This window comes from Arvicola amphibius, chromosome 6 (genome assembly GCF_903992535.2).
Source record: "Arvicola amphibius chromosome 6, mArvAmp1.2, whole genome shotgun sequence".
Classification (NCBI taxonomy): domain Eukaryota; kingdom Metazoa; phylum Chordata; class Mammalia; order Rodentia; family Cricetidae; genus Arvicola; species Arvicola amphibius.
In genome coordinates, this window is record NC_052052.2 from 11,596,801 (window position 1) to 11,622,159 (window position 25,359).

The 25,359-nt window shown below is 48.4% G+C and overlaps 1 protein-coding gene across 5 annotated transcripts; it reads left to right on the forward strand.

Annotated features, from left to right (window-relative positions):
- Szrd1 (SUZ RNA binding domain containing 1) lies at positions 1 to 25,359 on the forward strand. Of its 5 annotated transcripts, none has more exons than XM_038335046.1 (4): positions 17 to 118; positions 20,498 to 20,547; positions 22,123 to 22,374; positions 24,766 to 25,359. In XM_038335046.1, the coding sequence occupies exons 1-4, from the start codon at positions 68 to 70 to the stop codon at positions 24,866 to 24,868; spliced, it is 456 nt and encodes a 151-aa protein (XP_038190974.1). In that variant the 5' UTR covers positions 17 to 67; the 3' UTR covers positions 24,869 to 25,359. The 5 variants fall into 5 exon arrangements, with proteins under 5 accessions (XP_038190976.1, XP_038190977.1, XP_038190974.1 ...); XM_038335047.1 differs by lacking the exon at positions 24,766 to 25,359 and adding an exon at positions 23,967 to 24,071 and having other exon boundaries at positions 22 to 118; positions 22,120 to 22,374; XM_038335045.1 differs by having other exon boundaries at positions 23 to 118; positions 22,120 to 22,374.

Genomic DNA, 25,359 nt, shown 5'->3' on the forward strand with positions numbered 1-25,359 from the left:
GACCGAGGCGCGCTGCAAGGCGCAGGCGCGGGGAGGGGTTGGGGGAGGAGGGAAAGCGGCGAGTAAGATGGAAGATGAGGAGGTCGCTGAGAGCTGGGAGGAGGCGGCAGACAGCGGGGTAAGGAGGAGCTGCCGCCCCGTGGCAGGGCCGGGCGGACCTGGCGTGAGGGAAGCCTCCGGGGAGCGGGTCTGGGGAGAGTTTTTCCCCAGGAAGGGTCCCACACACCGGACCGGAGGAAGAAGAGAGGCTCCCGGTCCCGGAGCGCCGTGAAGGCCTCTTAAAGGGGCCGCGTTCCATTTCTCCCTCTACCTTTGCCGGGTGCCTCTCCGTCCCGCGGTGTGCGCGTCGCTGAGGGCGCCCCACCCTCTACCCCGGGCCACTCTCTCTGGTCCCCGCGCCCCAGGGACCATTTTAAAGTTCGTGTGCTCTGTCTGCTGAAGGAGGGGCTCGGGCGGCGTGCCTGACTCGGAGGAAGAGCGGGAGGAGGCCCCAGACTGCGGGGAGCAAGCAACCATGTGTCCTCTGGGACCACTAGGCGCTGAACCGAAATCCCCCGCCGCTATCTGCCTTCCGCCTTGGTGGGCGAGCCTGGATTTTTTTTCTTTTTCTTTTTTTCCCCTCTCAGTTTTACTTCTAGAGCCCGAGGCAGTTGGGTTTCCTGGGGATCTCAGCAGAGCTCCCCTAAACTCAGCTAGCATCCGCTCTTCCCCGACATCCCCAAAGATCTGCGTAATGGGGAGGATCTCGGAGTAGGTTCGCCTGGGTGGAGGGAAGGGAGGAAGGGTGTGATTTGTAAGATAGCACCATTCTTGCGAGGAGAAGGGGAGATTACCGATCGGAATGATTGGGAGTTTTTGCTTGCCTCCAAAAGTTACAGGGGAAAAAAATTAGCTCAAGTAGGAACTCGTTTACTAGGTTGGTGATGAATGTGGCAATTTCAGAGTTTGAGGTTTGACAGTAATCCTCCTGGAGACGGAAACGTCTCTCTGGTGACCATGTGTCCGCGCCTGTGCCGTGCTGGGCTACGGTGACATGCATCGCAAAAGCCTGTGTTTGAGGAATCGGTACACGCCAGGGTAGAAGCTGGGTCTGTCTGAGCCTGGCGCTTCGGATCAGTGCAGCAGCGGGTGTATCTTCACAGGAATGTTAAAACTTGGCTTCGAAGTTTTTTCCGCTGGTTCAGCATTTCTTGAAAGATTGGTGATGTTTCCCCACTTAACATAATCGAGTATTTGAAGGAGTGCTTGGTTCAGAGATTGTTTCGTAGTTTTAAGATACCCTTCCTTCCAGCTTGAATCAAGAAAGCTACAGGTTTTTTGTTTGTTTTCTTTCTTTCTTTCTTTTTATTATTATTATTTTTTTTTTGGCTATAGCCCTGACTGCCCTAGAACTCACCATTTAGACCAGGCTGTCCTTGAATTCACAAAGGTCTGCCTGCTTCTGCCTCCCCGAGTGCTGAGATTAAAGACGTGCACCTCGACACCCAGCAAGTTAAAGGTTTTTATAGAGCAACAGGTGTCATTTGGGTATTTACTCATTCAACAAATATTTTTGAGTGTGTGCTATATGTTAGGAAGTGTGCACAGTAGTGACTTGGCCAGAAGATGCCCAGTTTCCGGTAGAGCCATTTATGGACTGCTGCTAGGAGTGAGTCACCCAGATACCCTCGTGTCACCTCTGCATAAAAAAAAAAAAAAACTTGTTTTTCTTTTTCTAATTACATTTGTTTGTTTGTTTGTTTGAGACAGGGTTTCAAAACTCTGGTTTTTGCAGATTTCATGTAGCCCTGGCTATTGTGAAACTTGCTCTGTAGACTATACTAACCTGGAACTCAGAGATCCATCTGCTTTGGCTTCCCAAGTGCTGTGATTAAAGGCATGCCACATGATTATATGTATCTTTTTATTTAGTTTCGAAATAAATTGCCTGGAAGCTGCTCTGCTTTTCTAGACAGGAAATTGAGGTTTGGGAATTTGACTCCAAGACCGATTTCAAAACGGACTTCCTTTGCTACCATTTTGCTACCTTTTTACCTTGAAAAGACTTGAGTTGGTCTTTATCTGTTTTATTTCTTTTTATTTTTCCATCAGATCCCCTGGCTACATATATGCCGAACACAGACTCTTGAGTTGTTCCCCTGTCCTCTGGGCTTTTTGTTTTGTTTTTAAGGCAGGGTCTCACTGTGTAGTCCTGGCTGGCCTGGAACTAACTTTGTAGACCAGGCTGGTCTGCCTGCCCTGCTTTGGCTTCCGGAGAGGAGTGCTGGGATCAAGGTGTGTGCCACTCCTAGCTTTCTTTCTCAGTTCAGAAAGTGAGCTGTGCATGCAGTGCTCAGGAGTGTGTAGGTGAGTGAGGATGCCAGGTGTGGTCGGGTCCCCTGGCCATTGTGAGCCACTTGATGGGGAGTGCTGGGAGTGGAACTCCAGTCTCCTGCGAGAGCAGCAAGCACTCCCTAAGTCCTGTAGCAGCTCTCCAGCCACCGGCTTTCATGTTTAATGTTTGCTTTGTTTTTGAGACAGTGTCTTAGTTACTGTCCTTTCATTGTGAAGTGGCACACCGTGATGAGGCAACTCTCCTCAAAGAAAGCATTAATTAAAGTTTCAGAGGGTTTCTGACCATCGTGGCAGGGGGCATATGGCAGGCAGGCATGGTGCTGGACCTAAGAGCTTAACATCCTGATCCTGAGTCACCTGGCAGAGAACAGGACACCGACTCAAAGGCCATACCCCCTAATCCTTCCCAAACAGTTTCATAGACTGGGGCCAATTATTCAAACCTAGGAGTCTATGGGGCCATTCTCATTCAAACCACCACATAAGTTTTCAGTGTGTAGCTCTGACTGTCCTGGAATCCACTGCCTAGATCTGGTTAAACCTAAACTCTCAGAGATCCGTCTGTCTCTGGGTTCAGGTGTTTATTTGAACGTTTTTGTTTTTTTGTCTGCAAGTGTCAGCCTTTCACACTGCAGCTCAGGCTGGCTCCAGATGGAAAGGAATCGTCCCGACTCAGCCTTCTGTATATCTAAAGGCTGGGATTACAGGTGTGGGCTACCCCACCTGGCCTCTAAAGTGGGTCATGAATTTGATTCCCTTAATGTACACTTTTGGAGGAGAAGACTGAGAAGGAGTGAAGCGTGTCCACATCACCACATCCAATCGACTCCCCATAGTTTTCAGATGCAGGCAGTTGCTGGCATAAAAATTCTTAGTTGCAGGTTACCTGGTCTCCCTACTGGTAATGAGTTTTGAATATGCCCAGTCTTCAAAAATGAAAAAAGCAAACAAACAAGTAGAAGAGAACTTGGGTGGAAGCAGAGAGAAGATTATCAAATGGGGGGGGGGAGCTGGAGAGATGGCTCAGTGGTTAAGAGGTCCTGAGTTCAATTCCCAGCAACCACATGGTGGCTCACAACCATCTGTAATGAGATCTAGTGTGCTCCTCTGGCGTGCGGGCACACAAGGAGGCAGAATGTTTTATACATAATAAATAAATCTTTAAAAAAAATTATCAAATGGGAGTTGGCTGATTGTAAAATTGAATGACCAGACTCCATGGATCCAGAAGCACCGTTATCCTTGGGATCGCTATCTTCTAACACTACGAAGTTGGATCATGTCAGAATGTCTTTCCCGTGTCAGGATCTGAAGTCATTTTTTTCCCTTCTTGAGTGTCTTTGAAATACCCAGTATAGAGTTGTTCCACTGAGGAAGGGCCAGCCTGAATCGCCTTGGGTATTCTGTAAACAAGGTGCTGCTCGTCTGTGGGTGCTTCCCTTCTATGCAGTTGTTCCTTTGGGTGTTTCTTCAGAAGGATTACAGCCACACAGGACAGTTCAGAAGGACAGTTCAGAGAGTGTAACGTGCCTTTCACCAAAGAAATGCTTCTTTAAAAACGTTCCCGGTGGGGAGATGAAATGAAGAACCCAGTCACTGTTGGTTCAGACCCTGTTGATATAGGGAGTGCCCTGAGGGTAACCAGGGCCTTTCCCATGCTAAGCACAGGCACTGCCCCTGCCGCATACCTTCTCCCCTGCTTCAAATTTTGAATTGAGTCCTCTATCTTCAGCAAAACTCAAATGGCAATAAGAGTGGTTTGTAATTGGAAGGCATCTTCCTGCTCCAGAAACTAGATCAGCAATTGTTCTAGACAGTTTCTCTCCCTGACTGTCCTGAAACTCACTATGTAGATCAGGCTGACTTCGAACTCACAAAGATCCACCTACCTCTGCTGAGATTAAAGGCATGCACCATCATGCCCAGCCTCGTTTCTGATGGTTTGAAACTAGTTTATATACATCAGTTGTTTAGACAAAAGAAATCTATAAAACATGGCCAAACTAATCTTGTTGGTGATGAGCCCTTCAGCTAGAATAAGGTGGGTGATAGATGAAGTTAGGTTTGTGGTTATGAAGTATTGTCAGCCTCTCATTTCCCTATGTCCCTATGATTTCCTTTGTATATTTTTTCTAAGCAGCTAATGGGAAGAAAATGTATCTTTTTTTCACTTATTTATTATGGGGGTTGGGCTTGTATGTGGAGGTCAGAAAACGACTTGCAGGACTTGGTTCACCTTCCACCATGTGGCTTCCCAGGGCGGAACTCAGGTATTGAGTGCCTTTACCACTGTACAGTCTTCTTTTTTAAAAGCAGGGTCTTTGTGGCGCCCTTAAACTCAAGGTTCTCCTGCCGCTAGGATTATAAATATGTGCCTCCACATCAAGCTCTTCAACCCCCTTTTCATTGGCTGTACTAAGAATGAAACCCAGGGCCTCAAAGTGCTGGCAAAGGCTCTACTGCTGAGCTCAGTTCCAAGCCCAAGAAAATGTCTTGTGCAAGTTAAAGGATAACTAGGTCACTGGTCTTCCGGATTGAGAATTCAGATGTATGTTTACTTTATACCCGAGTGAGCCAGTCATCCCCATCACTGATGGCTTGGTAGTGTGAAAGCCCATAAGAAAATGCCCATGGAGGCTGGTTGGTGGGGGCGCATGCCTCTAATCCCAGCACTGGGGAGGCAGAGACAGGTGCATCTCTATGAGTTCGAGGCCAGCCTGGTCTACAGAGCGAGTTCCAGGACAGTCTCCAAAGCTACAGAGAAACCCTGTCTTGAAAAACCCAAAAAGGAAAAAAAAAAAAAGAAAAAGAACAACAACAAAAAAACCCCATCCACGAACATATCAGTGTGCATCGGGCACTATGGCCTTGTCCAATGAGAGAATGAGAGAACAACGCTTTGTAGAAGAAGCACAAATGGGGTGCAGAGAAGGTCTTGTGTGGGAGCTTATGCTGTCGTGGACTTTGAAAGACCAAGAGCCAGAAAGCTGGCCTCATGAGTTTGAGGCCAGCCTGGGTAACACAGGGAGATTGTCCCAGGAAAAAAGAGGAACAATAAATAAAAGAAGATTTGAAGGCTGAGCTGAGCGGAGCCGTCCTGTCTGGTCCCTGGGCAGGTGGTAGTGTGGCCAGTGCATACATGGATGAGGCCGTGTGGGGAGAGCTGGGAACACTGCAAGTATTTCCTCTGGCTGGAGGCACTAAGGTTGGCAGGGCTCAGTGGAAAAAGATGGAGCCAGAGAGGCTTTCAGGGGCGCTTTGAACCTGCTTCTGGGAGCTGCAACTTTGTCCGCAAAGCAGTGGAAACTTTTAAATAGTGCCTCCCTGCTCCCCTTCCTTTAGCAGAGGCAAGATGTAGTTGGATTTTCATTTAAGAAATTAAATCTTTTCCTTTGGAGGAGTGGCCATATTCTGCAAGGCGTGGCGTGGCTGTTGTCACTTGAATGTGTGCAGTTGACTGTGTAGCGGGCACAAAACAACAGATGAGTTAGTTTGGGGCTCTGTGGTGCCAGTTCCCTTCTGTTTTTCTTTTCGGTAAAGAGGACACACAGGTCTGCCAAGTCTGAAAGCTTCTCAGCTGTTCCTCGTCTGAGTCCTGGGACCTGCAGTGCTTGCTCTCAGAAGGGCTTTTCTGCAGATCTTTCGGTCAGTATAGGCATGATGGCTGTGAGGTGGCTGTCCTTGAACTCTGGAGAGAGATCTGCTTTCCCGGCCTCAGAGAAAGGAGGATAATGAGCTTTTCAGCAGTGGCTCCCAGCTCTTTTCACTGGAGATGCACAAGGGGCCTGTTCTCAGCGTGTTCTGGGCACTCAGGGAGCTGCCATGGTTGCAGTGGACTGCGGGCCTTGCCTTCTGCAGGAGAGAATCGTGGCTCTCTAAAGCTGTTGGTGAAACCCTGCAAGAAAATGTTGCTATTGTGGAGATGTAGTGACCCAGATGTGTTCTTGGGGCCAGACCTCTTGACCGTCCCTTCTTCTAGAGGACATTGGCTACTCTGAATAAACATCGGTCCCTCGCTGGGCCAGGTAGCTGGCCTCCACAATGTACAGTGTGTTTTCTTAATGTTTCCCTCACTGACATAACATAACAATAACACAGATTGGGCTGGAGAGATGGCTCAGTGGTTAAGAGTACTGACTGCTCTTCCAGAGGATCTGGGTTCAATTCCCAGCACCCACATGGCAGCTCACAACTGTCTGAAGATCCAGTTGCAAGGGATCTGACACCTTCACACCAATGCACATAAAATAAAGTTAAATAAACCATAAAAAATATTTTAAAAAAAATAACACAGATTATTTATTTCTCCTGTTGAAGACAGAGACAGACTTGTTGGTTTCCTAGAAGGAAGTTGTGTTTAAATACTTTACCTGCCTGTGGCCAAAGTACAGATTTTTTTTGTTTTTGTTTTTGTTTTTCAGGACAGGGTTTCTCTGTATAACTTGCTCTGTAGACCAGGCTGGCTTCATACTCACAGAGATCCACCTGCCTCTGCCTCCCAAGTGCTGGGATTAAAGGTGTGCTTCACCACTGCCTGGCCAAAGTACACAATTTTTTAAAAAATCAATTTATTATTTCTTTTTGTGGTGCTAAGGATTGAATTGAGAGCCTTGTACATAGGCATAAGTAGCACTGGCTTATAGCTGTGGCCCTCTACTGTTTTTAGGTAGTGCTGTGGTGGCTGGGGAGAGGTCTGCCTGGCAGCCATCAGAAGCACTCTTAGTAACTCCAGAAATGTCGATACATGAATAGTTTGAACTATGTTAGGCTCTGACACACGGCTTCCTAACATCTTATTCTTGCAGGATGTTGATCCAAACATTAAGATTAAAAAAAACAGACAGAGGAATTAGAAATAAATCCCATCAGTGCTTTGTATATATTTTATCTTGTCCCTGGTGCTGAGACATCCCCTCTGTACACAGGAAGTAAGGCATTCTGTTCCTAAAAGAATAGGAAATGTGGATAGTAGAGTCCTTGGTGCTTGAATGAGTTGTATGGGAGTCTGGAGAGGTCAGGATTATCTCTCTTAATTACTTATTTATGTATTGGCATTTTTCGAGACAGGGTTTCTCTGTGTAGCCCTGGCTCTCCTGGAACTCACTCTGTAGATCAGGCTGACCTTGAACTCATAGATCTGCCTGCCTCTGCCTCCTGAGTGCTGGTATTAAAGGCATATGCCTTTTTTTGGGAGGAGGGGGTTAGCCTGTTTTCTTATAAAACCCAGGACTACCAGCCCAGGGATGGTAAACTACAATGGGTTGAGCCGTCGCCCAGCAGTCACTAATTAGGGAAATGCTTTACAGCTGGATCTTCTGGAGGCCTTTTCTCCACTGAGGCTCCCTTCTCTCTGATAACTCTAGCTTGTGACATACAGCCAGCCAGTACACAAAGCAGTGATGACCCTCCTGCTGTCAGTTCTTTTTCTGTTGTCTGTTTGCACGGCTGACTGGTGAACAGAACTATCACCCAGATCCTACAGCCCCTTTGTGGAAGGGTCTGTGAGACAGAGTGAGCGCTTGCTAGGCCTTTGTGGTCATTGTCACTGCCCTCCGAGGTCAAAGAGAGGAAATGGGGAGGTCGGTTTCAGCTCCTACGGGTCCTGAGTCCAGTTTAGGTTGTTAGCATTTGCTTGTCACAAGGTAGTTCATTAATACAGTGCTTCAGGAGGCTTTGTTGTTGATTTCTTAGACGCCCCTCCCCCACCTGGGCTTGACCTGCTTCTGTAAACAGGGGTGAGCTTGAGTTGAACGCTTAAGAGCCCATTTTAACACCCAAAATGTGACTGCCAGAGAGGTACTGGCTGGTGGAAATCGTAAACAAAACATTCCTCCCTTTATTTTGTCTCACTGTGTAGCCCATGTAGGCCTTGAACTTGTGATCCCCCGCCTCAACTTCCCTTTCTTCATCTGGCTTGAGATAACTTGTTGGCCAGATGAAAGACTATAAATACTCTTTGCTCAGGATTATTGGGCTTGAGTGCCTTCACTTGGGTCCTGGTTGCTCTCCTCTCCTGGAGTCCCCTCTTTGTGTGTCTTATGATCCATTGTGTTCTCTTCTGCCTGCTGAGTGTCACTGATTGATTCAAGCTAGACTGATAGGAGCACCCTTGGGTGTTCAAATAATATTGGAGGTGGTATCATAGTAGCTTGATTAGTCCTCCATAGCCTGCCCACTTGGGAGTTTCCTTGGGAGAAGTGGCAAGGTGTCTTCATGAGGAAGAATGGTTGCTTCCCTGCTTCTTCCACCGAGGGCTTAGTGCCAGGTCTGGTTCTGGGGCAGCTGCTTCCTGCCTTTTTCTCAGCTTCGCCCTGGTTTGTAAAACCCGATTGCTGGATTTGACCCAGGCCGGTGAAGGCTGGGGTGAGAGCTGTGCTCCTGGTGGGGTTACAGTCACTGCCCTCCAGCCCCTGGCAGCACAGCCTGAGGGCTCCCAGGTCCTAAGCCTGCCCAGGGGTCTCTCTGGCTTGCTGTCTCTAAGGACTAATGTTCTGTTTCTTCTCTACAAGTCTTGTTGCTCAGTGCTGTGTGAAAAACCAAACTGGTAAAACAATTAAATAAATAAATAAATCCTCACAGAGCAGAGTGCTGTAGACTTTGCCCTGTTTTATTTGCCCTGCACAAATTCCCTCCCACACTGAGACTGATGAAGTGTCCAAAGTCAAACATTCCATTGTGTCAGGGCTGCAGTTTTCACTTTCTGAGGCTCTCTGCTGGGGTCCTTTTAAATTCCTGGGTCTGGTTTCTGCTGAAGAACTATTTCCTTTTGTAGCCTGCCTGACTGACCATGAAGTCATCCTGCCCTTCTTGGGAAACCTGGACTTGTTTGAACCTGGCCTGCCTGGGTATAAAACTGGTTGATTCCTTCACCAGGTGTGTGTCATTTGTCAAGCCGCCACTTGAGGGTGCACAAGGCTGGTTACACCCCATGGTTGTGGCAGGGATTGGAGATGGTGACATGTGAAGGTGCCGCGTTAGAGGATACAGATCCTGCCATCCCACCAAGGGCTCCATACACACAAGTCCACATACTCAGTGGACGGTACAAGTCTCACTCTTGCCTAGCCCGTGTTCTGCCTCTGAACTGCACCCCAGCCAACCTTAGCTCCAGTTTGAATGTGTGTAATCACCTCCTTGGACACTGATAAGCCCAGCTGAGATCCTGGCTTTAGTCATGCTAGAACTGTGGTTGTGACATAACTCTCAGAATTGGTTCTTTTCCATCTGTAGAGTTGGAACAGGTCTAAAATTGCTCCATCAGGACTATTAACAAATGGTGTGTTGGACATTGTGTTAGGCTCTTGGGGCGAGTGTGGTGCATGAAGCGTCTGCTCTCAAAGCTCTGCTGGGTGAGATGGCTGGCATATGCTTCATAAACACTCAGCAGAGGCACAGAGAGTTAGTGATGACTGGGCAGAGTGCAGTATAAACCTGGGGTTGAGAGGCCAAAGATGAGAGAACTGTGGGGTGTCTGCACCTGTAACTCAAGTTTTGGGAGGCTGGGGCAGGAGTGCTCTCAGTTCTAGGGTCAGGTGGGTCTCTTAAGTTTGAGGCCTTGATCTACATAGTGAGTTCCAGCCAAGGCTATGTAGAAAGACCCTGTCTCAAAAAATAAAAACCAAACCCAAAAATACCAGAACAGAGTAAAAAATAATACTTCAGTGCACAAATAGCCATGCAAACCTACCAGGGCATTTCAGGAGGGAATGCTGAGTGCGCGGGCCTTGGGGATGGATCGGAATTGTTTTTGCCTGCTGAACAGTGGAAGCCAGTATGGTGGCTAGATGGGGAGGGAAGGTGGCCCATGAGGTTGGAGTCGCTGGGAGCCAGGTTTGGTGGAAATAGTAGATGGTATTGCCGTACAGTAGGAAACCATGGTCGTTTTTAAGTCTCACTCTGGCTGCTGTGGGGAATATAGATGGAATGGGCAAGAACCAGGGGATGTTGGTGTTTGGACTGTCATTGGGAAGAAAGTTTAGTGTGTATTTTGAAAACAGAACTGATCCCGAGCTGTTTAAACAGGAATTAGCATCTTTAGCCTGAGCTGCTGTGATGGTAGATGAAGCAGGCTGGGGTGGTCCTACAGTCGTGGGTTGTTACATCTTAAAGTCTGAGTCGATCTGACACTAAATATATATCAGTGTTCATGAAACTGTGGACCTACACAAGGTTTGGACAGTATAGTCAGGTGCGGTGGTACATGTCTGTAATCCCAGCACTTGGGAGGCCGAGGCAGAGGGTTACTGTGAGTTTGAGATAGGGCCTACCTACAAGCAAGGCCAATGGAATGGTTCAGTGAGTTGAGGCACTTTCTGCCACACCTTGCAAATTGAGTTTGATCCCCAGGACACACATGGTAGAAGGTGAAAACCTCCACTCTCCAAGTGTATAAGATAAATAAGCATAGAAAGAAAGGGAGACTGGAGAGATGGCTTAGTGGTTGAAGCGCTGGCTGTTCTTCCAGAGGACCTGGGTTCAGTTCCCAACACCCACATGGCAGCTCACAACTGTCTATAATTCCAATTCCAAGGGATCTGAAGCCTTCATACCAATCACTTAAAATAAAGTTAAATATTATTTAAAAAAATAAAAAAAGAAGAAAGGCTGAACAAAGAAATGGGTCTCTAATCCACACCTGGGAGGCAGATGCAGGTGGATCTCTGAGTTCGAGGCCAGCCTGGTCTATATATGAGTTCCAAGACAGCCAAAGCTACATAATGAGACCTGTCTTGAAACAAACAAACAAACAATAAATAAATAAAAGAAACTAACCCTTTGTACCGAGACTGTGTCTTTTTTAATTAATTAATTTATTTATTTATTTTGTTTACATTGTTCTGTCTGCATGTATGCCTGCAGGCAAGAAGAGGGTACCAGATTTCATTATAGATGGTTGTGAGCCACCATGTGGTTGCTGGGAATTGAACTCAGGACCTCTGGAAGAACAGTCAGTACTCTCAGTACTCTCTCTCTTTTTTCTTTTTTTGGTTTCTCTGCGGCTTTAGAGCCTGACCTGGAGCTAGCTCTTGTAGACCAGGCTGGTCTCGAACTCACAGAGATCCGCCTGCCTCTGCCTCCCGAGTGCTGGGATTAAAGGCATGCGCCACCACCGCCCGGCAACAGTCAGTACTCTTAACCTCTGAGCCAACTCTCCAGCCCGAGACTGTGTCTTATTCTGATCATAAAACCATGTCCAGAGGAAGGTGCCACGTAAGCCACAAAGTGCTTCCTTCCTTCTTCTTCTTTCAGTATTTTGAGATAAAGTCTCTATTATATACCTTTAGTTGTCCTGGAACTTACTAAGTAGACCAGGCTATCATTAAGCTCAGGAATGCACCTGCCTCTGCTTCCTGAGTGCTGGAATTAAAGGTGTGTGTTACCTTACCTGGCATGTTTAATTTTATTTTAAGATAGGCTCATCATATAGCCCTGGCTGGCCTAGATCTTACAGAGCTCCGTCTACCACAACCAGGCTAATGTTTTAAATTTTACTCAGTGTATCAGAGTGGTATTATTACATCATGCACTCCATATTAAAGATTTTTAAATATGGGGCTAGAGTGATGGCCCAGTGGTTAAGAACTCTTGTTGCTTTTGCATAGGACCTGGGTTCTATTCCCAGCATCTATATGGTCGCTCACAACACCCTGTAACTCCAGTTCCAGGGGATCTGATGCTGTCTCCTGGCCTCCACAGTCAGCAAGCACACAGATGGTAGAACATACATACTCACACATAAAATACAATAATAAAATTAACTTTTTAATCATTAAAAGATTATAACTGCTATTTTGCACTCTAAAGTGAGAGGGAACTCTGGTGTACAATTGGCACTTGCAGCTTGAGATGCATGACTAGAGCTAGTGTGGGGGTAAAGGGTGTCCCAAGGGCTCTCCAGGGTCTCTCAGTGCAGACACCCTGAGTGCTTGGCGGGAAGGAGGTTTCGGGGAACCTTTCCCTGACAGGTAATACCAACCTGTCCAGAGGCGCCACCCTTTGGGAAACATCTTCTTTTCTTTCTTTCCTATTAATCTTTTCATCCTCCTTTCCCCTGCCTTCCCCCCACCCCTTGCTTTTATCTGTTCCACGCTTCCTGAATTGTAGCAGTATGGCTGGCTCTCCGTACTCTGGTCTTGCCACAAGACTGCTCACACAGCACACAGCTTCTGTGGCCTGCTCACCTCTGGGCCCCCAGGCTGAGGACATCTATCAAACCATGCTCTCCAACTCTCTCCCCTCATTTGAGAAGGAGAAGCAGAATGGACATGAAGACCCCGACTGACAAAGCCTAGGCTTCCTCAGAGGGCGTCAGAGCCAGATCCTGTGCCCTGTGGTGACCTACTTAATTAAAGTGGAATGTTTTCCCTCACTGTGGGAGTAACAAAGGGAGGGGTGTTTCATGGGAAGTGGAACGGAAAACAGGCTTACCCAAATCTGTACTGTGAGCGCCTGTGGCCTCAGCCTCTCAGAGAACATTTCTCTCAACCCCTCAAGTTTTTGGCTTTTTGTTGTGAACTTTAACTTAGCCTGTACATAGTTGGATTTTTTTTCAGGCTTGCTTTTATAATTTTTTAAAGGCATGAAAAGCACATATACTAGTGTTTATAGTAATTTAGACTATCTTGGACATTTGCTTAATTTTTTAATCTGAATTTTGGGTGCTTCCCCAAGGATGGGGGTGTTCCAGTAGTAGAATGAGCAGGGACAGCTAGCCCAGTCAATCCGAGCCAGTGTCTCTGCTCCTGGCCGACTTATAAAACTGCAGGACTGTAGCACAGGCACAGAAATGATGGGCTCTGTGGGTGTTTAGAGAGCTCTGTGGGCTGCACATCTGGACTAGAGATGGCCCTTTAAGGTGCAGGACCTTCTGACTGTTCTGTCGTAGAGCAGACTTGCTGTTACAGAATGGTTCTCCTTATGAAGTTGTTGGAACAGTCTCACCTGTAGCCCATGCTGGCCTCAGTTTCAAAGTAATCCTCCTGCCTTAGGCCTAAGGAAGCTGGGAAGACAGCTCTGAGCCACCATACCTGTCTTACCTTATGAATTCCTTTGCTTTGTCCTTAAGTGAAATCGAGACCCTCAGGAAGAGCCAGGATCCTGCCCAGGTTTATGGGAACCATGAGGCACCTTAGCCAGGACCACAACTCTACTGGGTCATGACACTGGCCACCCTGAACCAAGGACATGGCTACCAATGTCTGTTGTGGGCCCAGAAGTAGCCATATAGACCAGACTGGCACACAGAGGTCTGCCTGCCTTGCCTCTATTTCTCCAGTGCTAGGATTAAAGGTGTGCCAGGTGACACCAGGCCAGCCCTGTGATGTCTTCTTTGCACTTCTCCCAACACATACGCTTGTACTGGCCCTGGTCAGTTTGGAGACTTGTTTGCTGTCCACCCAGCTCTGGAACATACTCACTTTTACGAAACTCATGGTCAGTGGTCATTCCTTGAATGTGAGAGAAAAGCCAGAAGCTGACAAAGATGGGTAGAAGTTACCTGAGGAAAGTTACTGACTGCATTGCCAATAAAAGGGGGCATTTTCTAATCTAGAGCCTAAACCTCATTGAAAGCAGCTTGCTACTCTTAAGGGTTAGGTTGGGTTGGTTGCAGTAGTCACCAAAGAAGTCGTGTTAGCTGCTATGGTGGGATGGGAGGGCTCACCACCTTCTCCCTTGGCTGGATACTGTGGCAGGGGTGAGGAGCTGGCAACAGCAGTTTAAGCCCCAGAAAGGACAAGTTACTCCCTCCCACTCTTGTAGAGTTCCTGGGGAGTATTTGGGCTTGTTCTTCTGTGGGCATGGCTGGTTTAACTCTGTCCCTCAGGGCTTCACTACCCCTGAATGAACTGATGAAACATTTCCTGAGCTTTCCTGTCGAGACAGGACAGCTGCAGTAGTATGATCTGCTGCTCTTCGCACAGAGGCCCCAAATAGCCCGACTTCTGTCCTTTGCCCCTCCTCCTTCCTCTTGCCTTCTCACCTTACTGAGTTCTGTCTCATCCACCTCATCCAGCTTTTAATATCGTGGGTTTTTTTTGTTTGTTTGTTTTTGTGTTTTTTTGGGGGGGGGAGGGTGTTGGGGATTTGGGTGTAAGTATCTGTTTTTAGGCTTTTGTTTGTTTGGTTTTTTCGAGACAGGGTTTTGTTGTAGCTTTGGAGCCTGTCTTGAAACTAGCTCTTGTAGACCAGACTAGCCTCGAACTCACAGAGATCCGCCTGCCTCTGCCTTCCGAGCGCTGGGATTAAAGGCATGTGCCACCACCCCCTGGCTGACTTTTGTTTTTTTAAAGATTTTGTCTGCATGTATGTCTGTATACCAGAAGAAAGCATTGGATCCCATGGAACTACAGTTATAGATGGTTCTGAGCTGTCATGTGGGTCCTGGGAATTGAATCTGTGACCTCTGGAAGAGCAGTCAGTGCTCTTAACCTCTGAGCTATCTCTCCAGCCCCATTTTTTTCTTTTTTCCATGACAGGGTTTCTCTGTATAGCTCTGGCTTTCCTGGAACTTGCTCTGTAGACCAGGCTGGCCTTGAACTCACAGAGATCCTCCTGCCTCTGTCTCCCAAGTGCTGAGATTGAAGGCGTGTGCTACCACCACCCAGCTCCATCCCCATTTTTGAAAGATTTATTTTATTATTTGTATGCGCATATATTTGTGTCCGAGTATGTACACATGCATGCAGGGGCCTACCAAGGCCAAAAGAGAGCTTCAGATCCCCTGGAGCTAGTTTTACAGGCAGTGAGCCACCTGGTGTGGGTGCTGGAGCTTGGGTCTCCGCAAGAGCAGCAAGCACTTTTAACTACCAAGCAAGCAGTCTCTCCAGCCTGCTGTTAATTTTTTGCGATGCAGTCTTGCCATGGAGCCCAGACTGGCTGGGAACTTGTGGCAATATTTTCTCATTCTCCCAAGTGCTGGAATTACAGGTGTGTGCGTGCCATCATGTCTGGCCAACATCTTTGTGTGTGTGTGTGGTGTAAGTCTGGTGACTTACCTGTGCATGCAAATTTGAAGGTCAAACTGGGAAGTGATGGCGCACACATTTAATCCCAACACTCAGGAGGCAGAGGCAGGCGGATCTCTGAGTTCGAAGACAGCCTGGTCTACAAAGTGATTTGCAGGACAGCCAAGGCTACACAGAGAGACCCTGTCTCGGGTGGTGGTGGGGATTGGAGGCTAGGTTCACTTTATCAATCTCCCCCCATTCATACGTGTGCGCGCGCGTGTGTATGTGCGCATGTGACAAGGTCACTCACTAATCTTAGCTCACCATTTCAGCTAGTCTAGCTAACCAGCAAGCGCCATCAAGCTCCTAGGACCTGATCACCTCCACCCGCAGGACTGGGGGCTAGGCTTGTATCGGTGTGCCCAGCTTTTACTTGGGTGCTAGGGATCAGAACTCAGGTCCTCAGTTTACCCATTGAGCCATCTCTCCAGCTCATTGTTTTTGTTCTATTTTTTATTTTCTGATTTAGTGCCTCACTCTGTAGCCCAGGTTGACTTGGAACTCACTATGTGGTCTAGACTAATGTCTAACTTATGGTGAACCTCCAGCCTTAGCCTTTCAAGTGCTAGTGTCTCAGGCATAAACCACCATCCCTTTCTCTATCCACCTCTGAATGTCACAGGAACAAACCTTCTGGTATAATTGGCCTTGCCTTTCACACATACCCCTGCCCTTTTTGTCTTCCCTGTTCCCACACAGGTTATAACAGTTTTGTAAAAGTAGGCCGGGACTGGGGAGGCAGTTCAGCCGGTAAAGGCTCACTGCTGCGATGCCTGATGCACGTGGTAGAAGGAGAGAACCAGCTCCTGACTTTCAGACATGCACCATGACAAGTACATTCACACCGTCAATGTTAAACTTTAAAAATCTATTTATTGAGACAGAGTCTTACTGTATAAATAGACTTGGGTTCCTGGAACTAAAAGTGTGTGCCAACTTGGTAAGCTGTGTGTGTGTGTGTGTGTGTGTGTGTGTGTGTGTGTGTGTGTGTGTGTAGGTATTTTGTATGTGTTTGTACAAATGTGTGCAAAACCAGAAGAAAACGTTAGATTTCCTGGGACTGTAGATACAGACAGTTGAGACCTGTTGTGTGAGTGCTGGGATTCAAGCCTGGGCACTCAGGAAGAGCAATCAGTGTTCTAACAGCAGAATCATTGTCTCTTCAGCCTCTCTTCTGGCTTCTGCATGCAGTATACATAGATACATGCAAGCAAAACATGTAAAAAAATTTTTCAAATAAGAAAGTAGTCTATTTGAGGCCCTTCCTTACCCTTCCCCCTCCTCCAGAATGAGCTCTTCCCCGTCATACCCCTGCTTTCTACCACAGCTTCCTGCCGAAGGCTCTGCAGTCCACACACTGAGGGGAAGGAAGGGCATCAACAGTAGCGAAGCTGAGCTTTCCTTCCCGAGAGTTCACTTGGAGCTGCTGGTGTCTGCTTTCACTCACCTGGGTGTGTAGACACTTCTTTACCTACCAAAGGACCTACCTGCTCAAAACACCACCTTCCCTCCCATGGTCCTCTTTTTCTGGCTTTGGGATTCTTCAGACCAAGAATAGCCTGCCTGTGTTACTGTCATTTTCATTTTTCTTTTGAGACCATGTTGCTCTGTGTAGGCTGGAGTCCTTCTGGATTCATTCTGCCTTATGAAATCTTTTGCTTTATCTGTGAGTGAAGTCGGGACCCCCTAAGGAAGAGCCTTAGTCTCCTCGCACTGGTATCACAGGCATGGTATCATCGACCATGCCCAGTGTTCACATGGTATAACCCAGTGGAGCTGGGTCGGGTTTAAAAGCTGATCTTTTACATGGAGTTGGACCCACTCAGGAGAGGCACATTGCACCCAGACAATACTCAGCTGCCCATGGAGTATTTATGTCCCCCTTTGCCCCATGTCCACTCAGAACAAAGTCGTGGCTTCAGTGTTTATTATCCTAGCCATGGGATTCCGTAGCACCATCAAGACTCTGGGCATCTTTGTAAAAAAATAAAAATAATAATGGTAATTTGATCCTTATTTGAGACTGGAATCTCCAAGCTGATGCTTCCCTGTATGACACAGCAGTGTAGGCCTGTGTGGTTCCTGGAAGAGATTTCTAGTTTTCTTGGAGTCTGTCCTGTGGGAGGGTGTAACTGGGCTCAGTTTCTCAGAACAAGCCTGGGAGCAAATGCCCAGAGCCGCATACCTGGTGCTGGCAGAGAGGTCTCCCTCTGCTCGCTGTCCTGAGCACTCTGCCAGTGGCCAGCTCCGCTCTACCAGAGTTGCTTGGCTTTGGGTCTCATTCTGTGTCTGACGGGAGACCTTCCTCAGCTTTTGTAAAGCGACCCTGCCTGCAGGGTGGCTGGCGTGGCAGCTGTGGTTTTTGCAGTGCTAGTGGTATGGCTTAGGAAGGTGACAGGATCAAATCTTAAGGTTTTCCCAGTAGTTCATCTCAGTGTCGGGTGTTACTTTCAAGAAACAGTAAGACAGCGTGCCACATTTATTTGCTGGGCGTGACTGGCTGGGGACAGAGATGTATTAATCGGGTGGGTCTTCATGTCCTCTCGAAGGCTTCTTTCTGCCCTGCACCATGTGCAGGTCCTGGGCAGATGGTTATTCCGGTAGCCCTAGAGAAGGAAGCACAGACTCAGTGGATCAGGGCAGCTCTCCTCTGTCTGTCCTTTGACCTTTGTGGGCATAGGAAAGTGAGAATCCACACAATGAATCGATGAATCATTTCCCCTGTAAAAATCATGACTTGGAAACTTGTGAAAATAGCACAAAACACACCCTGTCTTGTCAGCCAAACCTTGGCAGTGGCCTGTCCCTGTCTTTAGCTGGGGCCAATGTTATATTTGTTTTTAAGATTTATTTACTGTGAATACAGTGTTCTGCCTGAATAGATCCCACCAGAAGAGGGCACCATATCTCATCATAGATGGTTGTGAGCCACCATGTGGTTGCTGGGAATTGAACTCATGACCTCTGGAAGGACAGCCAGTGCTCTTAACCTCTGAACTCTCTCTCCAGCCACAGAGCCAATGATTTAGAAGCCTTTTGCCCCAGGTATGTCCCTTCATATATAAAACTTAGCTCCTTCCTTGACTGGAGCAGGTGCTGGGTTTAAATTCTGTTTGAAAGTGTTTAAATTTCACAGATGCGAAAAATGTATTAGATGGAGAAGCTGGAATCAGCAGTGGGGAACTTAATAGAGGGCTTGGGACTGGAGAGATGACTCAAGAGTTCAAATCCCAGCACTCGAATTAGGCAGCTCATAAACATCTGTAACTCTGGTTGCAAGGAACCTGACCTGACACCTTCTGGACTCCGGGGGTACCGCATAGGCCCACACATACGCTCAGACACACCTGCACGCTCACAAATGAAGAGATTGCTGTGTAAGACATTGCATTTGCTCTTGAAATGGCACTGCATTAGGGTAAATTCCTAGAATTAATACCGTTCTAGCAGGAGCTGTGCTTGGTAGAGAATCTGGGTATCTGTCAAGAGCATTCTGTCTTTTCCATGCATTTCAGCTGTAGTCTGGCCTTTCCAGGTGCCCCAGAGACTTGATGGTGCCTCCCAAGCACAGTATATTGTGTTGCCAAAAATGAGTGATAGTGTTTGTACTTGAATCTAGCTTCTGATAGTAGAATTTTGTATTGTTTGTAAGAGATACAAATTAGGAAAGATGAAAAGAACCTTTTAGAAAACACCATTAAAGTTGGCTTGATTGCAGGACTCAACCAGTGGATTGAGCACCAGAGTCACTTCAAGACTAACAGCTGTTCAGTTTGCTAAATAATGATTCTCCTCATAGACAATAGCTAGGTAAATCACTGATAGAGCTGGCCAGCTTGAACCGCCTCCTTCCTTGTAGAACACAGCAGGTCCCCTCCTAAGGAATTGTCACTGTAGCTGTGGTTTGGAATGTGGCCTTTGAACTCCTCATCCCCCTACCCCACACCCTCAGCCTCTACTTCCTTAGTGCTGGGTTTGTGGGTAAGTGCCAAGACACCGGCTCTCTTGTGTCTTAGAAACAGGGTCTCCAGCCTGGGCACCATTGACTTTGGAAGCTGTTCCTCACCTGGAGGCTGCCCTGTATTGCAGGACACTTAGCAGTACCACAGTCTCTGCCCAGTAGCAGCCCCCACCTCACCCACCTGCCATAGTCACAACCAAAAATGTCTTGACCTTGCCAGATGCCTCTTAGGCAGAATCACCTGTGGCTGAGAGCCCTCTCCAGCAAATACTGCTGAGCACATAGTTCCTTCCCTCCAGGAACTGGTCTTCACAGTGAGACACACACAGAGCCTGCCTCCACTTCACATGCAGGCATCTGGAATCCCTGGTGCTCAGTACAGAGGCCCCCAGGCTGAGGTCCAAAATGTGTGGGGTAATGGTCTCATCTGCTCGTCCTTTATCTACAATGCTGGCTTTGTGGTAATTAGGTTCTGTGAGAAATCTTCCCTCAGATTCCCTGGGTCCACTTTGGGGACAAACAGCAGGCTTATCTCCTATCCCCTTTCCCTCAGTGCTGGCCACAGATTGCTTGTGTCAGTACAAACTAGATTTTGAACTGGTTGACACTGTGGCTGTGAAGGGCTGTAAAAGGGAAGTCAACCCCAGGAGTAGGTGCTCAGTGCACCACGGGGATAGGAAAACTGCAAGGGAGAGGAGGCGCTTGGGCTGTGTAGGCTAAATGGGGCGTACAGTGGCTGAGGATGCTGCAAGCAAGTGGGGCAGCTCATTGGGTTCTGAGGACTGACAGCTCAGTCCTGTTCTAGTGCAAAAGAGGAACAGGAGATTAGAGGTAGGGGAGAGGCAGAATTCACATATGGTCCTTGAACAGTTGAGTGGGGACAAGACTTGGCTAGTTAGGCGTGGAGAAAGTTGGAGTGGTTGGAGTGACTCTGAAGGACAGTCCAGGAGAGGGGCTGGAGGCTATGCAAAGAACCCAGCCTAATGGTGAGATCCAGAACTGTTGTGTGGTCATGGGGCTAAGGGGAGATGGATCTGCATAGGGAACCTGGTCCCCAAACCTCAGGTCTAGTAGGAGGACACAGCCATGTCCCTGGCTAGAGAGAGGACATTGCCCTTAGCTTGGAAAAATAGAAACTTAAGGTTTTATTTGAGAGAGATTTTTTTCCACTTTTATATACATTTTTTTCCTCTAGGAAATAGACAGACGGTTGGAAAAAAAACTGAAGATCACACAAAAGGAGAGGTAAGGCTGATGTCTGGCGTGAAGGCTCATGCTCTCTGCCACTGGAGAGCTGGGCAGGCAGTGTTCCCCAGCAGGCTGATAACTTTAGAAGGTTAGGCTCCTGGGCACTAGCTCTTCAGTCCCAGTAGGAGACCAGGACCCTGGATTGAGGCTTTGGGATGAGGCTAGGTGGGCTCTGTGTGAAGTCATCTCATTGACAGCAGCAAGGTGACAAGTTGCAAGGTTTGGGTTTAGCTGTGACTGCCCCGGTGACTCTGAGGTGGCATGCGTTTCTCCCTCTGGACAGCGGTATTTTCTGGAATGAAGAGTTTGGACAGACGGCTGCTCTGTGGCCTTTGGCGTGCAGTTTAGGCTGTTATGAGGGTGTCTTGGAAGGGAAGATTCTCGGAAATTCTTGCAAGACCTTTAGTAATTGCTCTCTCACATCCATCCGTGCAGCATGGAAAGAGGGTATCAGAGTGGGTACTGGGCTTAGGTAACAGGGACAAGCAACAGAGTAGAACCAGCTACGTCATTCCCCCAGGGGATTCTGGGAGGCCCCTGCCCCACACTGGCTTTCCAGACTCCCTGCTGTTGTGATGAGACTGCTGGCTCCTTTCCTTTTCCCAGGAGCTGCTTCCTATGGTCACTGTTCCATGCTGCTCCCACCCCTCCAGGACCTTTCCACTCGACTCAGAGCACGTAGCTTCTACCCTTCCTGACAACCCAGGCTCTGGCGAAGGTCTCAGTGGTTGTGACAGGTCTGGGGTGGCCTGGTGGCTGGTGTGTTCATCTTGCCTTGCTCCAGTTCTCATCTGTGGCTCTGTTTCCTCCCTCCCTGTGTTGTTGGCCTCTTTGTGTTTGGGAAATTTCACCTCTGCTTGTGGCCACCTGGCATTGATGTGCACATCCACTAACCTTGGACAATGCTTTTCTTTTGAGCATTTGCCAAGCACTGTTTCCTAGGACCGGCCTTCACCCTAGCCCCGCCGCTGCCCATCAGAACAGAGAGCCCTAGTAAGGGAGATTTCTCTGCTCAAAGGCTCTTGTGTGGAGGTGACTTGCTTGTCTGGTGCAGCCTGCCTCTGAGAGGCACAGGTCAATGGCCAGAAGGCAGAGAGAGTTTGATAAATCCTGTCTTGCTTGTTGCCAGATAGGGTGGAATAGCAGGTGTCTATATATTGTCTTATTTTGAGCACACGCTGTAGGAGACCTGGACGGAGGGGCTCCCAGCTCACTAGCCTCTCATTCTCTGGTCTGTGTAGGGAAGCTGGGGTTTTCACCAAAGTCGTTGAATTTTGGGTGTGGAATGTTTGGTGTCAAGGGCCAAACGGTGCTTGCTGGGCCTGTTGTGCACATGGAGAGGAAGTCCTAGGACACAAGGTGGTGAACTGGCCCCTGCAGCGTTATATCTGTGGAGCAGGTTCTGTGCCCTGCAGAGCTAGTGGCAAGGTGACGCTTGAGGAGTGGGAGTGCAATCGTGGTCCTGGGCCGGTGACTAGTTAGTAAGGACGACAGTGGTGAGGAGGGTATGGGCTTGGATGGGCCTCTGGTCCTCGTGGGGTTTGTGAAGTTGTGTTTGCTCTTTGTCAGCAGGAAATCCAAATCTCCTCCCAAAGTGCCCATTGTGATTCAAGACGATAGCCTTCCCACGGGGCCCCCTCCACAGATCCGCATCCTCAAGAGGCCCACCAGCAACGGTGTGCTCAGCAGCCCCAACTCCACCAGCAGGCCAGCCCTTCCTGTCAAGTCCCTAGCGCAGCGGGAGGCAGAGTACGCAGAGGCCAGGAGACGGATCTTGGGCAGTGCCAGCCCTGAGGAGGAACAGGAGAAACCCATCCTTGACAGGTGAGTGTGGCTGCCAGCAGTGGTAGGGCAATGGGAGGAACAGGTAGAATGTACACACCAACCTGCAGGGTACCTTTATGTGGGTTCTGGGAATCCAGCTGAGGTCCTCAACTTGAGAGGCAAGTATTGTACTACTAACGAAGCTCATTCCAACCTAGGGGTACTGTAGGGTGTTAAGTGTGGTTGGCTGATGGGCCGCCTCCACAGCGTACAGGCGCCAGGAGGCAGGCTGCACAGGGAGCAGAGGATGGGCTTTGTCAGCTGCACTCTTTACAGCTACTTCACCTGATGTCTGGTCTGAGAAGTAGGGTAATGGTCATACCTGTCTTGCCAGCCAGCCATTGGGTACATACTTACCAGTGAGCAGATGGCCATTAAGGTGCCAAGTTCTGCCCAGGACCCCAGAAAAGCCCAGTGTTGAGGTGCTGGGTCTCCAGCAGACCCATGTGAGTTTTTGCTGAAATTTTAATATTTCACTTATGTCTTTTTATTATCATTTTAGATTTGTATTATGTGTGTTTCTTTCTGATAACATAGCATTTGTTAAAAATGCCTTTGGAACTGGGTGGTGGTGGTAGTGCTTAATCCCAGCACTGGAGAGGCAGAGGCTGGAGGATCTTTATGAGTTTGAGGCCAACCTGGTCTACAGAGTGAGTTCCAGATCAGCCAAAGCTAGAGAGACAATCAAAAAAACCCAAAAACCTGCCTTAGGAGGCTGAAGACACGGCTTAGTCAGTCTTAGAGTGCTTGCCACACAAGCATTGGGGACCTGAGTGTGGATCCCCAGCACCTACATGAAAGCTGGGCACGGGCTACTGAGGTGGCTCAGCAGGTAAGGGCACAGGGTGCCAAGCCTGGCTGCCTGAGTCCAGTTTGTCACACAAGTGCACACGGGGACACACAAAAGCCTGTTTTTGAGAAAGGGTCTCCTGTAGCTCAGGCTAGCCTCAGACTCACTACTGTATAAAGGATAACCTTGAATGCTGGTCCTTCTGTCTCTACCTCCATACTGCTGGGATTCCAGACATATACCACCTCACCTGGTTTACATAGAACTGGAATCAAAGCTAGGACTGCATACATGCTAGGCAAGCACTCTACTAAGACACAGGTCCAGCCCATACTTTTCCTATGTGTCTTTTGAGACAGTTTTTCCCTGTAGCCTAGGCTAACCTCACAGTCCTCCTGTCTCAACATCCCCGGAGGTAGGGGTACAAACACACCACACCAGACTGTTCTTTCTTTTTTTTTCCCCAGTGTTGGGGACTGCATGGTTGGCCTCAAAGCCTGTTAGGCAGGCAGCCTGCCTCCACCTGGCCCTAGTCCTCTAACCTGAGGCTGTCTTTGGCTTGCTATTCTGGGCTTGGACAGTTGATTGAGTTCCTTGCCTATCCCTGCTTGGTGATGTTTTGGTTTGCTTTTTGGCGTTTTGAAACCAGGTTCTCACACATGCTAGCATAGAATTCAGTGTAGCCTAGCCAGCATTGCACTCTGGGTGGTCCTCCGGCCTCCCTAGCACTGTTACAGGCGTGTGTCACCATGTCCAGTGCTGTTTGTCTTGAAGGAACCTCCGTTCTGTTTTCTCCTCTTAGTCTGCACCTGTCTGGAGTGGGAAAAGTCCATTTCCTTCTGTCTTCTCTAGTACTAGGAGTCAGCAGCTAGCCTCGTGGTTTGGAGGGAAGCAGGAGGCAGACAGGTGGGTGCCAGTTCACTCCTGAGTGCACAGCTAGGGGCCCAACGCTGGAGCAGTCTGTGTTAGCTTTGTGGGAGATGTGCTGCCATAGCCACTCCTCCCTCCATGGGATCGGGTGCACACACTCCCTCTGCTCACAGATGAGAAGGGGGCAGTGCTGTAACTGCTAGGAGTCAACATAGACCATGGACCATTACCTCCTTCCCACAGGAGCTGCCAAAGGGGAAAATGTCCCTAGTCTGCTTGCCAAAGTAGCAGCTTCGGCACCTCCAGTTGGCTGCTAACCCCAACCTTTGCCATGGGTTGTTTTTTTTTTTTTTTTTTCTTTAAGGTTCAGGGACTTCAGGCTGGGAGGGGCTCAGTTGGCATTAGCGCTGTAAGACAAGCATGAGGACCCCAGCCTGAATCCCCAGCACCCACATAAAAGCCAAGCAAAGCTACAAGTGGGTGGGGCAGAGGGGTGTGAAGGGGTTAAAAGGATCCCTGGAGCTCATTGACCAGCCAACCTAGTCAGTGAGTTCCAGGTTCAGTGACTTGAAGAATAAGATAGAGAGCAGGGGAGGAGGACACCTGACAATATTTGGCCAGACATACACACTTGTGAATACATGTCCCCACACTCAACAAACGACACACACAAAATAATTATTTGAGCATTTTTTATATCCTCAAGGCCTCTTCCTCTTATCTTCTTTTAGGCCAACCAGGATCTCCCAACCCGAAGACAGCAGGCAGCCCAGTAATGTGATCAGACAGCCTTTGGGTCCTGATGGGTCACAAGGCTTCAAACAGCGCAGATAAATGCAGGCAAGAAAGGATGCCGCTGCCGCCACCATCGCCTCCTGGATTGTCTGCCATGGGTCGCACTGCCGTGGCAGACATCTGGACTTGAGCAGAGGGAACGACCTGACTTACTTGCACTGTGATCCCCCTTGCTCCGCCCACTGTGACCTTGAACCCCATGCACTGTGACCTCTGCCTCCCCCCCTTCCCACTGTGATTGGCGTGTTGACAAGGGCTGTCCTAAGTCAATAGAAAGGGAAAGGGTGGGGATTAGGGGAGGATTGGGGGAACCTACCAAGGACTCAGAGTAGAGGGTCAGACAGTGCCACTTGGCCACTTGGGGTAAAGCCAGTGCCAGCAATAACAGTTTATCATGCTCATTAATTTGGGATTTCAAAAGACAAATGAAAACTCCCCCCACCCACCCCAAGTGCATGTCGCCATCACTTAAAAGGAAGTTCCATTGAAAATATCCTTTCCTTTTTTTTCTTCCTATTTTTGTTTGTTTA